The 14,741-nt window shown below is 40.1% G+C and overlaps 1 protein-coding gene across 1 annotated transcript in view; it reads left to right on the plus strand.

Annotated features, from left to right (window-relative positions):
• Positions 1 to 14,741, plus strand: part of LOC128641109 (calcium-activated chloride channel regulator 1-like) — a 170,447-nt gene that overhangs the window by 73,377 nt on the left and 82,329 nt on the right. Inside the window, exons 7-8 of the mRNA XM_053693684.1 lie at positions 6,885 to 7,109; positions 14,182 to 14,359. Coding sequence (XP_053549659.1) covers positions 6,885 to 7,109; positions 14,182 to 14,359 — 403 coding nt within the window. The remainder of the gene's footprint in view (positions 1 to 6,884; positions 7,110 to 14,181; positions 14,360 to 14,741) is intronic.

Below are 14,741 nucleotides of genomic sequence, written 5' to 3' on the forward strand. Positions count from 1 at the left end.
ATCAGACACAAGAGAACCTGCAGTCAGTATTTATCAAGCAGTGGTCATTAGACACAAGAGAACCTGCTGTCAGTATTTATCAATCAGCAGTCATCAGACACAAGAGAACCTGCAGTCAGTATTTATCAATCAGCAGTCATCAGACACAAGAGAACCTGCAGTCAGTATTTATCAAGCAGCGGTCATCAGACACAAGAGAACCTGCAGTCAGTATTTATCAAGCAGCGGTCATCAGACACAAGAGAACCTGCCATCAGGATTTAACACCAGGAGACCCTGCAGTCGGTATTTATCAAGCAGCGGTCATCAGACACAAGAGAACTTAAAGTCAGTATTTATCAAGCAGCGGTCATCAGACACAAGAGAACTTAAAGTCAGTATTTATCAAGCAGCGGTCATCAGACACACGAGAACCTGCAGTCAGTATTTATCAAGCAGCAGTCATCAGACACAAGAGAACTTAAAGTCAGTATTTATCAAGCAGCGGTCATCAGACACAAGAGAATCTGCAGTCAGTATTTATCAAGCAGCAGTCATCAGACACAAGAGAACTTAAAGTCAGTATTTATCAAGCAGCGGTCATCAGACACAAGAGAACTTGCAGTCAGTATTTATCAAGCAGCGGTCATCAGACACAAGAGAACCTGCAGTCAGTATTTATCAAGCAGCGGTCATCAGACACAAGAGAACTTAAAGTCAGTATTTATCAAGCAGCGGTCATCAGACACAAGAGAACTTGCAGTCAGTATTTATCAAGCAGCGGTCATCATACACAAGAGAACCTGCAGTCAGTAAGTGCAGTCAGTATTTATCAAGCAGCTGTGATCAGACACAAGAGAACCTGCAGTCAGTATTTATCAAGCAGAGGTCATCAGACACAAGAGAACCTGCAGTCAGTATTTATCAAGCAGCGGTCATCAGACACAAGATAATCTGCAGTCAGTATTTATCAAGCAGAGGTCATCAGACACAAGAGAACCTGCAGTCAGTATTTATCAAGCAGCGGTCATCAGACACAAGAGAACCTGCAGTCAGTATTTATCAAGCAGTGGTCATCAGACACAAGAGAACCTGCAGTCAGTATTTATCAAGCAGTAGTCATCAGACACAAGAGAACCAGCAGTCAGTATTTATCAAGCAGCGATCATCAGATACAAGAGAACCTGCTGTCAGTATTTATCAAGTAGCGGTTATCAGACACAAGAGAACCTGCAGTCAGTATTTATCAGGCCATCAGACACAAGAAAACCTGCAGTCAGTATTTATCAAGCAGCGATCATCAGATACAAGAGAACCTGCTGTCAGTATTTATCAAGTAGCGGTTATCAGACACAAGAGAACTTGCAGTCAGTATTTATCAGGTCATCAGACACAAGAGAACCTGCAGTCAGTATTTATCAAGCAGCGGTCATCAGACACAAGAGAACCTGCAGTCAGTATTTATCAAGCAGCAGTCATCAGACACAAGAGAACCTGCAGTCAGTATTTATCAAGCAGTGGTCATCAGACACAAGAGAACCTACAGTCAGTATTTATCAAGCAGCGGTCATCAGACACAAGAGAACCTGCAGTCAGTATTTATCAAGCAGCAGTCATCAGACACAAGAGAACCTGCAGTCAGTATTTATCAAGCAGCGGTCATCAGACACAAGAGAACCTGCAGTCAGTATTTATCAAGCAGCGGTCATCAGACACAAGAGAACCTGCAGTCAGTATTTATCAAGCAGTGGTCATTAGACACAAGAGAACCTGCTGTCAGTATTTATCAATCAGCAGTCATCAGACACAAGAGAACCTGCAGTCAGTATTTATCAATCAGCAGTCATCAGACACAAGAGAACCTGCAGTCAGTATTTATCAAGCAGCGGTCATCAGACACAAGAGAACCTGCAGTCAGTATTTATCAAGCAGCGGTCATCAGACACAAGAGAACCTGCCGTCAGGATTTAACACCAGGAGACCCTGCAGTCGGTATTTATCAAGCAGCCGTCATCAGACACAAGAGAACTTAAAGTCAGTATTTATCAAGCAGCGGTCATCAGACACAAGAGAACTTAAAGTTAGTATTTATCAAGCAGCGGTCATCAGACACACGAGAACCTGCAGTCAGTATTTATCAAGCAGAGGTCATCAGACACAAGAGAACCTACAGTCAGTATTTATCAAGCAGCGGTCATCAGACACAAGAGAACCTGCAGTCAGTATTTATCAAGCAGCAGTCATCAGACACAAGAGAACCTGCAGTCAGTATTTATCAAGCAGCGGTCATCAGACACAAGAGAACCTGCAGTCAGTATTTATCAAGCAGCGGTCATCAGACACAAGAGAACCTGCAGTCAGTATTTATCAAGCAGTGGTCATTAGACACAAGAGAACCTGCTGTCAGTATTTATCAATCAGCAGTCATCAGACACAAGAGAACCTGCAGTCAGTATTTATCAATCAGCAGTCATCAGACACAAGAGAACCTGCAGTCAGTATTTATCAAGCAGCGGTCATCAGACACAAGAGAACCTGCAGTCAGTATTTATCAAGCAGCGGTCATCAGACACAAGAGAACCTGCCATCAGGATTTAACACCAGGAGACCCTGCAGTCGGTATTTATCAAGCAGCGGTCATCAGACACAAGAGAACTTAAAGTCAGTATTTATCAAGCAGCGGTCATCAGACACAAGAGAACTTAAAGTCAGTATTTATCAAGCAGCGGTCATCAGACACAAGAGAACTTAAAGTCAGTATTTATCAAGCAGCGGTCATCAGACACAAGAGAATCTGCAGTCAGTATTTATCAAGCAGCAGTCATCAGACACAAGAGAACCTGCAGTCAGTATTTATCAAGCAGCAGTCATCAGACACAAGAGAACTTAAAGTCAGTATTTATCAAGCAGCGGTCATCAGACACAAGAGAATCTGCAGTCAGTATTTATCAAGCAGCAGTCATCAGACACAAGAGAACTTAAAGTCAGTATTTATCAAGCAGCGGTCATCAGACACAAGAGAACTTGCAGTCAGTATTTATCAAGCAGCGGTCATCAGACACAAGAGAACCTGCAGTCAGTATTTATCAAGCAGCGGTCATCAGACACAAGAGAACTTAAAGTCAGTATTTATCAAGCAGCGGTCATCAGACACAAGAGAACTTGCAGTCAGTATTTATCAAACAGCGGTCATCATACACAAGAGAACCTGCAGTCAGTAAGTGCAGTCAGTATTTATCAAGCAGCTGTGATCAGACACAAGAGAACCTGCAGTCAGTATTTATCAAGCAGAGGTCATCAGACACAAGAGAACCTGCAGTCAGTATTTATCAAGCAGCGGTCATCAGACACAAGATAATCTGCAGTCAGTATTTATCAAGCAGAGGTCATCAGACACAAGAGAACCTGCAGTCAGTATTTATCAAGCAGCGGTCATCAGACACAAGAGAACCTGCAGTCAGTATTTATCAAGCAGTGGTCATCAGACACAAGAGAACCTGCAGTCAGTATTTATCAAGCAGTAGTCATCAGACACAAGAGAACCAGCAGTCAGTATTTATCAAGCAGCGATCATCAGATACAAGAGAACCTGCTGTCAGTATTTATCAAGTAGCGGTTATCAGACACAAGAGAACCTGCAGTCAGTATTTATCAGGCCATCAGACACAAGAAAACCTGCAGTCAGTATTTATCAAGCAGCGATCATCAGATACAAGAGAACCTGCTGTCAGTATTTATCAAGTAGCGGTTATCAGACACAAGAGAACTTGCAGTCAGTATTTATCAGGCCATCAGACACAAGAGAACCTGCAGTCAGTATTTATCAAGCAGCAGTCATCAGACACAAGAGGACCAGCAGTCAGTATTTATCAAGCAGCGGTCATCAGACACAAAAGAACCTGCCGTCAGTATTTATCAAGCAGCGGTCATCAGACACAAGAGAACCTGCAGTCAGTATTTATCAAGCAGCTGTCATCAGACACAAGAGAATCTGCAGTCAGAATTTATCAAGCAGCTGTCATCAGACACAAGAGAACCTGCAGTCAGTATTTATCAAGCAGTGGTCATCAGATATAAGAGAACCAGCAGTCAGTATTTATCAAGCAGCGGTCATCAGATACAAAAGAACCTGCAGTCAGTATTTATCAAGCAGCAGTTATCAGACACAAGAGAACCTGCAGTCAATATTTATCAGGCCATCAGACACAAGAAAACCTGCAGTCAGTATTTATCAAGCAACGGTCATCAGACACAAAAGAACCTGCAGTCAGTATTTATCAAGCAGCAGTCATCAGACACAAGAGAACCTGCAGTCAGTATTTATCAAGCAGCGGTCATCAGACACAAGAGAATCTGCAGTCGGTATTTATCAAGCAGCGGTCATCAGACACAAGAGAACCTGCAGTCAGTATTTATCAAGCAGCGATCATCAGACACAAGAGAACCTGCAGTCAGTGTTTTTTTAAGCAGCGGTCATCAGATACAAGAGAACCTGCAGTCAGTATTTATCAAGCAGGGGTAATCAGATACAAGATAACCTGCAGTCAGTATTTATCAAGCAGCGGCTATTAAACACAAGAGAACCTGCAGTCAGTATTTATCAAGCAGTGGTCATCAGACACAAGGGAACCTGCAGTCAGTATTTATCAAGCAGGGGTCATCAGACACAAGATAACCTGCAGTCAGTATTTATCAAACAGGGGTCATCAGACACAAGGGAACCTGCAGTCAGTATTTACCAAGCAGCGGTCATGAGACACAAGAGAACCTGCAGTCAGTATTTATCAAGCAGCGGTCATCAGACACAAGTGAACCTGCAGTCAGTATTTATCAAGCAGCGATCATCAGACACAAGAGAACCTGCAGTCAGTATTTATCAAGCAGCGGTCATCAGACACAAGAGAACCAGCAGTCAGTATATATCAAGCAGCTATCATCAGACACAAAAGAACCTGCCGTCAGTATTTATCAAGCAGTGGTCATCAGACACAAGAGAACCTGCAGTCAGTATTTATCAAGCAGTAGTCATCAGACACAAGAGAACCAGCAGTCAGTATTTATCAAGCAGCGATGATCAGATACAAGAGAACCTGCTGTCAGTATTTATCAAGTAGCGGTTATCAGACACAAGAGAACCTGCAGTCAGTATTTATCAGGCCATCAGACACAAGAAAACCTGCAGTCAGTATTTATCAAGCAGCGGTCATCAGACACAAGAGAATCTGCAGTCAGTATTTATCAAGCAGCGGTCATCAGACACAAGAGAACCAGCAGTCAGTATATATCAAGCAGCTATCATCAGACACAAGAGAACCTGCAGTCAGTATTTATTAAGCAGTGGTCATCAGACACAAGAGAACCTGCAGTCAGTATTTATCAAGCAGTAGTCATCAGACACAAGAGAACCAGCAGTCAGTATTTATCAAGCAGCGATCATCAGATACAAGAGAACCTGCTGTCAGTATTTATCAAGTAGCGGTTATCAGACACAAGAGAACCTGCAGTCAGTATTTATCAGGCCATCAGACACAAGAAAACCTGCAGTCAGTATTTATCAAGCAGCGGTCATCAGACACAAGAGAATCTGCAGTCAGTATTTATCAAGCAGCGGTCATCAGACACAAAAGAACCTGCAGTCAGTATTTATCAAGCAGCAGTCATCAGACACAAGAGAACCTGCAGTCAGTATTTATCAAGCAGCGGTCATCAGACACAAGAGAACCTGCAGTCAGTATTTATCAAGCAGCGATCATCAGATACAAGAGAACCTGCTGTCAGTATTTATCAAGTAGCGGTTATCAGACACAAGAGAACCTGCAGTCAGTATTTATCAGGCCATCAGACACAACAAAACCTGCAGTCAGTATTTATCAAGCAGCGGTCATCAGACACAAGAGAATCTGCAGTCAGTATTTATCAAGCAGCGGTCATCAGACACAAGAGAACCTGCAGTCAGTATTTATCAAGCAGCAGTCATCAGACACAAGAGAACCTGCAGTCAGTATTTATCAAGCAGCGGTCATCAGATTGCTGCTTTCTACCCTCTTCTCTACCTCTTAGGTGGAGAATTTCAATCTCCCAATCTCGTCCGACCGGGGAGATTGACAGCTCCTGCACGTGTATGATTGGCTGTGCGTGGGCAGGGGCCGTCATTGCACGTGAGCGCAAAATAGCGCTCGTCTGCAATGTTAAATTCTGCCAGGGGAATTCTTTCAGTCAGAGGCGGACAGGGACGCATATGTACGCCCCTGTCTGCGTAGCTTGATAAATTGAACCCTAAGGGTTCATATTAAACTATCTACACTTTTCAGGGAATCCCCCAGAACATGGCCAGAATCTGCACACAGCACACCTAACAAGGTCCATGATATGCCCATAGCCCTGTAACTCCATTTGTGACCTGGCTCCCACCAACAAGTTCCCTGTTCTGCTTGTCTTGGAAAGCCTTCCAGAATTGTTTGGAGGTACACACATATGCATTAGCAAAAATGCTTCTAGTATAGTGTATCACTAGTTTTAGTGAGAGCCTTTATTATTTATGGCAATGTGAAGCATAGTGTTTCTATTCAGAGAGTAATACAAATTATGCATCTGAAAATATTATATTCCATCTCAACCCTTATTATAGTAAAGATATTTAAACTTTATAGTAAAAGTAATTGGGCTAGCTTTAACAAGCAGCAGATGCTGGTGTATCCGCCCGAAGTTTCTGGCTCGCTGGAAACTGAAGTTAAGAAGCAGCGATTCTAAGACTGCTGCTCTTTAACTTTGCTGCCACCTTTTAGGTAGCAGACTGTAATCATCCCGATCCAATCCAATCAGGATGATTGACACCCCCTGCTAGTGGCAAATTGGCATTGCATAAATCTACCCAATTGTGTAACTTTTTTTATTTTTTTTCCCAGAATAATCGCATAGGACGACTCTATCAGGCTGCAGACGTGTTCCTGATTCAGATTGTTGAAGAAAAATCTTATGTTGGAATTGTCCAGTTCCACAGTACTGCAACGGTCATGTCAAACTTAGTGCAGATAGTTAACAATGACAGTCGTAAACAGCTAAAAGATCTTCTTCCAAAAACTGCAGGAGGAGGGACAACCATCTGTTCAGGGCTTACGGCAGGATTTCAGGTATTTTATTTTTTACTTTTTTTTTATTTGTTTATGAATGTATGTATTTATTTCATTTATTTATTTCATATATTTTTAATATCCACCTAAAGAGCCCCATTTTTAAAAATAAATAAATATACTATTAAACACTATTATACTATTATGAGTAGGGTATGGCTGGTGATTGGCTGCTACATGGGATTGCCTCTCCTAATTGCTTTACTAGCTATACCCTTCTAAGAAATAGCAATTAATTATCAGGTATTATCTAAATATTTATCCCCCTTACAGAGGTTAAACACATAAGCACTATAGTGTTGAGCATTACTGCAGTAATAAAATTCTGTAATGCATTCAATCAGAAATGGCTAACTAGAGGCCTGAGGGCTAAATGCAGCCCTCTGTACTACTTATTGCAGTCCGTGGGAAAATCGGAATTAACAATGTGGGCCATAGTGCTTGTGGTGCAAGGAAAAAATCAGAACTAAAAATGTGCAACAAAGTTGTTATTGTTTAAAAAGATAGATAATCCCTTTATTACCCATTCCCCAGTTTTGCATAACCATTACCTGTTATATTAATACAGATTTTCTTTCATGATTCAGAGAGAGCATTCTATTTTACACAGCTTTCTAATTTAATTCTATTATCAAATTTTCTTGATTCTTTTGGTATCTTTTGTTGAAAAAAACTCAGGATTGTGCACTTGTGTGTGGGGCGGAACTACAGGGGGTGCAGAGGTTCGCAACTGTGACTGGGCCCCCAAGGGTGAGGGCCCAGCTTAAAAAAAAAAAAAAAACGTTGACCTGCCACTGCCTGCACTGATATCATGTGAGTGTGACCTGATGCTTCATTAGTGTCTATGACTACAGGGGTTAGTGTTTCTGTTTTACCCATTGGTGTTTATGTGTGTGTGTGTGTGTGTATGTATGTATGTATGTGTGTGTGTGTATGTGTGTGTATGTATGTATGTATGTGTGTGTGTGTGTGTGTATGTAAGTGTATGTATGTATGTATGTGTTTGTGTGTGTGTGTGTATGTTTGTGACTGTGTGTGTATTTATGCATGTGTGTGTTTGTATGTGTGTATGTATGTATGTGACTGTCTGTGTATTTATGCACGTATGTGTGTATATTTGTGTGTGTATGTATGTATGTGACTGTGTGTGTATTTATGCACGTATGTGTGTGTGTATATGTGTATGTATGTATGTGACTGTGTGTGTATTTATGCACGTATGTGTGTGTGTATATGTGTATGTATGTATGTGACTGTGTGTATTTATGCATTTATGTGTGTGTGCGTATGTGTGTATGTATATATGTGACTGTGTGTGTATTTATGTATGTATGTGTGTATGTATGTATGTAACTGTGTGTGTATTTATGCATGTATGTGTGTATATGTATGTATGTGACTGTGTGTGTATTTATGCATGTATGTGTGTGTGTGTATATGTGTATGTATGTATGTGACTGTGTGTATTTATGCATTTATGTGTGTGTGCGTATGTGTGTATGTATGTATGTGACTGTGTGTGTATTTATGTATGTGTGTGTATGTATGTATGTATGTAACTGTGTGTGTATTTATGCATCTATGTGTGTGTATGTATGTATGTGACTGTGTGTGTATTTATGCACGTATGTGTGTGTATGTATGTATGTGATTGTGTGTGTATTTATGCATTTATGTGTGTGTGCGTATGTGTGTATGTATGTATGTGACTGTGTGTGTATTTATGCACGTATGTGTGTTTATGTATGTATGTGACTGTGTGTGTATTTATGCATGTATGTGTGTGTGTGTGTGTATCATTGTAGAACCAGCAAATTACAGACCTTGTTACTACAGCATGGGGGGGGGCGGGGTAAACAGTGTCACTATACAATACCAGTATATACAGTACGGGGGGCTGGACCATGTCACAGACTACTGTGGTCACTTTATAAAGTACTGGGGCGGGTAGGGTCAGGCCAGCCATCTCACCAGCAGATTACAACTGTGTCACTGACTCACTATATACAGTACTGGTGGGTTAAACAGTGTCACTATATACAGTAATAGGGGGTCAGACCATCTCACAGACTGTGGGCACAGGGTACCTCCTTTTGCAGACATAGGGGCCTAGTTATCAAGCCGTCAACCTCAAATACGCTGGAATTCCGCAGCGTATTTGTGGCGAGGCTGATTCGCCTTAGTTATCAAGCCCTAGATACCGGCAAAAGTAGAATTTAGTGATGTAAGCTTTGACATCCCATTGATTCCTATGGGAGCTGCCTACACCTAACACCCTAACATGTACCCCGAGTCTAAACACCCCTAATCTGTCCCCCCTACACCGCCACAACTAAATAAAGTTATTACCCCCTAAACCGCCGCTCCCGGAGCCCACCGCCACTATAATAAATATGTTAACCCCTAAACCGCTGCTCCCGGTCCCCGCCACAACTATAATATATGTATTAACCCCTAAACCGCCGCTCCCGGACCCCGCCGCCACCTACATTATACCTATTAACCCCTATCCTACCCCCCATACCACCGCCCTCTATAATAAATTTATCAACCCCTATCCTGCCCCCCCTATACCGCCGCCCTCTATAATAAATTTATTAACCCCTATCCTGCCCCCCCTATACCGCCGCCCTCTATAATAAAGTTATTAACCCCTATCCTGCGGATCCCGGACCTCGCCGCAACTAAATAAATAGTTTAACCCCTAAACCGCCGCTCCCGGACCCCGCCGCAACCTATATTAAACTTATTAACCCCTAATGTGCCCCCCCTACACCGTCGCCACCTATAATAAATTTATTAACCCCTATCCTGCCCCCCCCCCCACACCGCCGCCACTGTAATAAAATTATTAACCCCTAAACCTAAGTCTAACACTAACCCTAATACCCCCCTAACCTGTAAAATAAACCCTAAGATAGCTACAATATAAATAATAATTATATTGTAGCTATCTTAGGATTTATTTTTATTTTACAGGCATCTTTCAATTTATTTTAACTAGGTAGAATAGCTATTAAATAGTTATTAACTATTTAATAGCTTCCTAGTTAAAATAAAGAGAAATTAACCTGTAAAATAAAAACTAACCTAAGTTACAATTACACCTAACACTACACTATCATTAAATAAATTATTCCTATTTAAAACTAAATACTTACCTGTAAAATAAACCCTAAGATAGCTACAATGTAATTAATAATTACATTGTAGCTATTTTAGGATTTATATTTATTTTACAGGTAACTTTGTATTTATTTTAGCTAGTTAGAATAGTTATTAAATAGTTATTAACTATTTAATAACTACCTATCTAAAAGAAATACAAAATTACCTGTAAAATAAATCCTAACCTAACTTACAATTAAACCTAACACTACACTATCATTAAATTAATTAAATAAATTAACTACAAATAACTACAATTAAATACAATTACATAAACTAACTAAAGTACAAAAAATAAAAAAAGCTAAGTTACAAAAAATAAAAAAAATAAGTTACAAACATTTAAAAAATATTACAACAATTTTAAGGTACTTACACCTAATCTAAGCCCCCTAATAGAATAACAAAGCCCCCCAAAATAAAAAATGCCCTACTCTATTTTAAATTAAAAAAGTTCAAAGCTCTTTTACCTTACCAGCCCTTAAAAGGGCCTTTTGCGGGGCATGCCCCAAAGAATTCTGCTCTTTTGCCTGTAAAAGAAAAATACAAACCCCCAACATTAAAACCCACCACCCACATACCCCTAATCTAACCCAAACCTCCCTTAAATAAACCTAACACTACCCCCCTGAAGATCATCCTACCTTGAGTCGTCTTCAGCCAGCCGACCATCGATGGAACCGAAGAGCAGATCCGGAGCGGCAGAAGTCATCATCCAAGGCGCGCTGAAGAAGTCTTCCATCCGATGAAGTCATCATCCAGGCGGCGCTGAAGAACTCTTCCATCCGGGCGATGTCATCTTCCAAGTGGCGTCTTCAATCTTCTTTCTTCAGGATCCATCTTCATCCCGCCAACGCGGAACATCCTTCTTTCCCGACGGACTAATGACGAATGAAGGCTCCTTTAAGGGACGTCATCCAAGATGGCGTCCCTTCAATTCCAATTGGCTGATAGGATTCTATCAGCCAATCGGAATTAAGGTAGGAAAAATCTGATTGGCTGATTGAATCAGCCAATCAGATTGAAGTTCAAACCGATTGGCTGATACAATCATCCAATCAGATTGAGCTCGCATTCTATTGGCTGTTCCGATCAGCCAATAGAATGCAAGCTCAATCTGATTGGCTGATTCAATCAGCCAATCAGATTTTTCCTACCTTAATTCCGATTGACTGATAGAATCCTATCAGCCAATCGGAATTGAAGGGACGCCATCTTGGATGACGTCCCTTAAAGGAGCCTTCATCCGTCGGGGAAGAAGGATGTTCCGCGTCGGCGGGATGAAGATGGATCCTGAAGAAAGAAGATTGAAGACGCCGCTTGGAAGATGACATCGCCCGGATGGAAGACTTCTTCAGCGCCGCCTGGATGATGACTTCATCGGATGGAAGACTTCTTCAGCGCGCCTTGGATGATGACTTCTACCGCTCCGGATCTCCTCTTCGGTTCCATCGGTGGGTCGGCTGGCTGAAGACGACTCAAGGTAGGATGATCTTCAGGGGGGAAGTGTTAGGTTTATTTAAGGGGGGTTTGGGTTAGATTAGGGGTATGTGGGTGGTGGTTTTTAATGTTGGGGGGGTTGTATTTTTTTTTTACAGGCAAAAGAGCAGAATTCTTTGGGGCATGCCCCGCAAAAGGCCCTTTTAAGGGCTGGTAAGGTAAAAGAGCTTTGAACCTTTTTAATTCAGAATAGGGTAGGGCATTTTTTTATTTTGGGGGGCTTTGTTATTTTATTAGGGGGCTTAGATTAGGTGTAAGTAGCTTAAAATTGTAATATTTTTTAAATGTTTGTAACTTATTTTTTTTAATTTTTTGTAACTTAGCTTTTTTTATTTTTTGTACTTTAGTTAGTTTATGTAATTGTATTTAATTGTAGTTATTTGTAGTTAATTTATTTAATTAATTTAATGATAGTGTAGTGTTAGGTTTAATTGTAACTTAGGTTAGGATTTATTTTACAGGTAATTTTGTATTTCTTTTAGCTAGGTAGTTATTAAATAGTTAATAACTATTTAATAACTATTCTAACTAGCTAAAATAAATACAAAGTTACCTGTAAAATAAATATAAATCATAAAATAGCTACAATGTAATTATTAATTATATTGTAGCTATCTTAGGGTTTATTTTACAGGTAAGTATTTAGTTTTAAATAGGAATAATTTATTAAAGTATAGTGTAGTGTTAGGTGTAATTGTAACTTAGGTTAGTTTTTATTTTACAGGTTAATTTCTCTTTATTTTAACTAGGTAGCTATTAAATAGTTAATAACTATTTAATAGCTATTGTACCTAGATAAAATAAATTGAAAGATGCCTGTAAAATAAAAATAAATCCTAAGATAGCTACAATATAATTATTATTTATATTGTAGCTATATTAGGGTTTATTTTAAAGGTAAGTATTTAGTTTTAAATAGGAATAATTTAGTTAATAAGATAAATATTATTTAGATTTATTTAATTAATATTTAAGTTAGGGGGTGTTAGGGTTAGTGTTAGACTTAGGTTTAGGGGTTAATAATTTTATTACAGTGGCGGCGGTGTAGTGGGGGGCAGGATAGGGGTTAATAAATTTATTATAGGTGGCGACGATGTAGGGGGGCAGGATAGGGGTTAATAAGTTTAATATAGGTTGCGGCGGGGTCCGTGAGCGGCAGTTTAGGGGTTAAACTATTTATTTAGTTGCGGCGAGGTTCGGGATCAGCAGGATAGGGGTTAATAACTTTATTATAGAGGGCAGCGGTATAGGGGGGGCAGGATAGGGGTTACTAGGTATAATGTAGGTTGCGGCGGTGTCCGGGAGCGGCGGTTTAGGGGTTAATACATTTATAAGAGTTGCGGCGGGGTCTAGGAGCGGCGGTTTAGGGGTTAATAACTTTATTGAGTTGCGGGGGGCTCCGGGGGCGCCGGTATAGGGGGTAGAACAGTGTAGTTTAGTGTGGGTGCTTAGTGACAGGCTAGCAAGAAAGCTGTCAAAAAGCCGAAGAGCAGCGAGATCGGATGAGTGATAACTCTCACAGTCCGCTGCTCATCGCCCTGTACTTGGTGCGCAGCTTTTTGACAGCTTTATTGATAACTTAGGCGAAATTTTGCAAGTCCGCCGCGGCGATGGTAGGCGAGCTTAGGAGGGCGTATTGGGGAGGCGAAGGCAGGTAAAGTAGACGCGTTGATAACTAGGCCCCATAATCTGATTCACATTTTTTTTTCTGTGTTAAATGTTAAAAAAAAAAAAAAAAAGATATGTAACAAATTCATCTTTTTTTTTGGGGGGCAGCACTATTTACAACCATGTAGTAGTCTAGACACCTATCTAGGTATCTCTTCAACACAGAATACCATGGGAACAAAGCAAATTTATAATAGAAGTAAATTGGAAACGTTTTTTAAAAATTGTATGCTCTGTCTGATTTACAAAATATTTTTTTTTGGTTTTATATCCCTTTAAAAAAAGCCATATGGAGGTAAGAACAGCACGCAGAGAATAAAATACCCTTCAATGTAGTGCTTCAGACAGCTTACCTAGGCATTTCTTCAGCAAATATTACCATGAGAACAAAGCAAATCTGAAGTAATAGAAGTAAATTGAAAACTTTAAAAAAAATGTGTGCTCTGAAACAAAAACTAACACTTTTGGATTTCATATCCCTTTAAGGCTACTAAAATACGGATCTGCATCCCTCACGGGTTATGAAGCTGTCCCTCACTGCATTAGATCATTTAAGTTTTGCACTAAGAGGTCTCTTTAAATATGCTTTTCCCATAACACTGATATATGATGGATATGAGTAAATCTATAGTAGTAAGTTACATTAAATTCTCGGGAACACCATTTAGCAACCAATAGTCTCATTGCTGTAACAAGCTAATATATATTTTTTCTATATCACTTATTGCAAATTCAGGTAAACAATCGACACGATGGATCAACATATGGTACTGAAATTATCTTATTAACAGATGGAGAGGATAGTAGTGTTAGAAATTGCTTTGCTAATATAAGAAACAGCGGGGCAGTTATCCATACCATAGCTCTGGGACCGAGCGCTACATCCACACTTGAAGAAATTTCACAAATGACAGGTGAGCTATAAAGTTGGTATTCTCAAACATCTACTAAAGAGTGATTATTAAAGATGCTTAATTAAACACTGAGACAATTAAGAAAATGAAAAAAAAAAATTTGTGAAATGTACGAAAAATAAAGAGAAAATCTTATGTGACAGAATTTTTTTTTAAGAGGAACATTTATTAATACTAAACAAAGGGTCCGATTTACTAATGTGCGGGCAGACATGATCCGCTGTAGCTGTAGCGTATCATGTCTGCCGCACATCGATAAATACCGACAGCATACGCTGTCTGCATTTATCATTGCACAAGCAGTTCTAGTGAAATGCTTGTGCTTGTGGGTTCGAAGCTGCTTCATAAATCAACCCCCTAGGCTCTATTCTTAGGGCTTAAA

Source organism: Bombina bombina, chromosome 10 (assembly GCF_027579735.1).
Source record: "Bombina bombina isolate aBomBom1 chromosome 10, aBomBom1.pri, whole genome shotgun sequence".
In the NCBI taxonomy this organism is placed as follows: domain Eukaryota; kingdom Metazoa; phylum Chordata; class Amphibia; order Anura; family Bombinatoridae; genus Bombina; species Bombina bombina.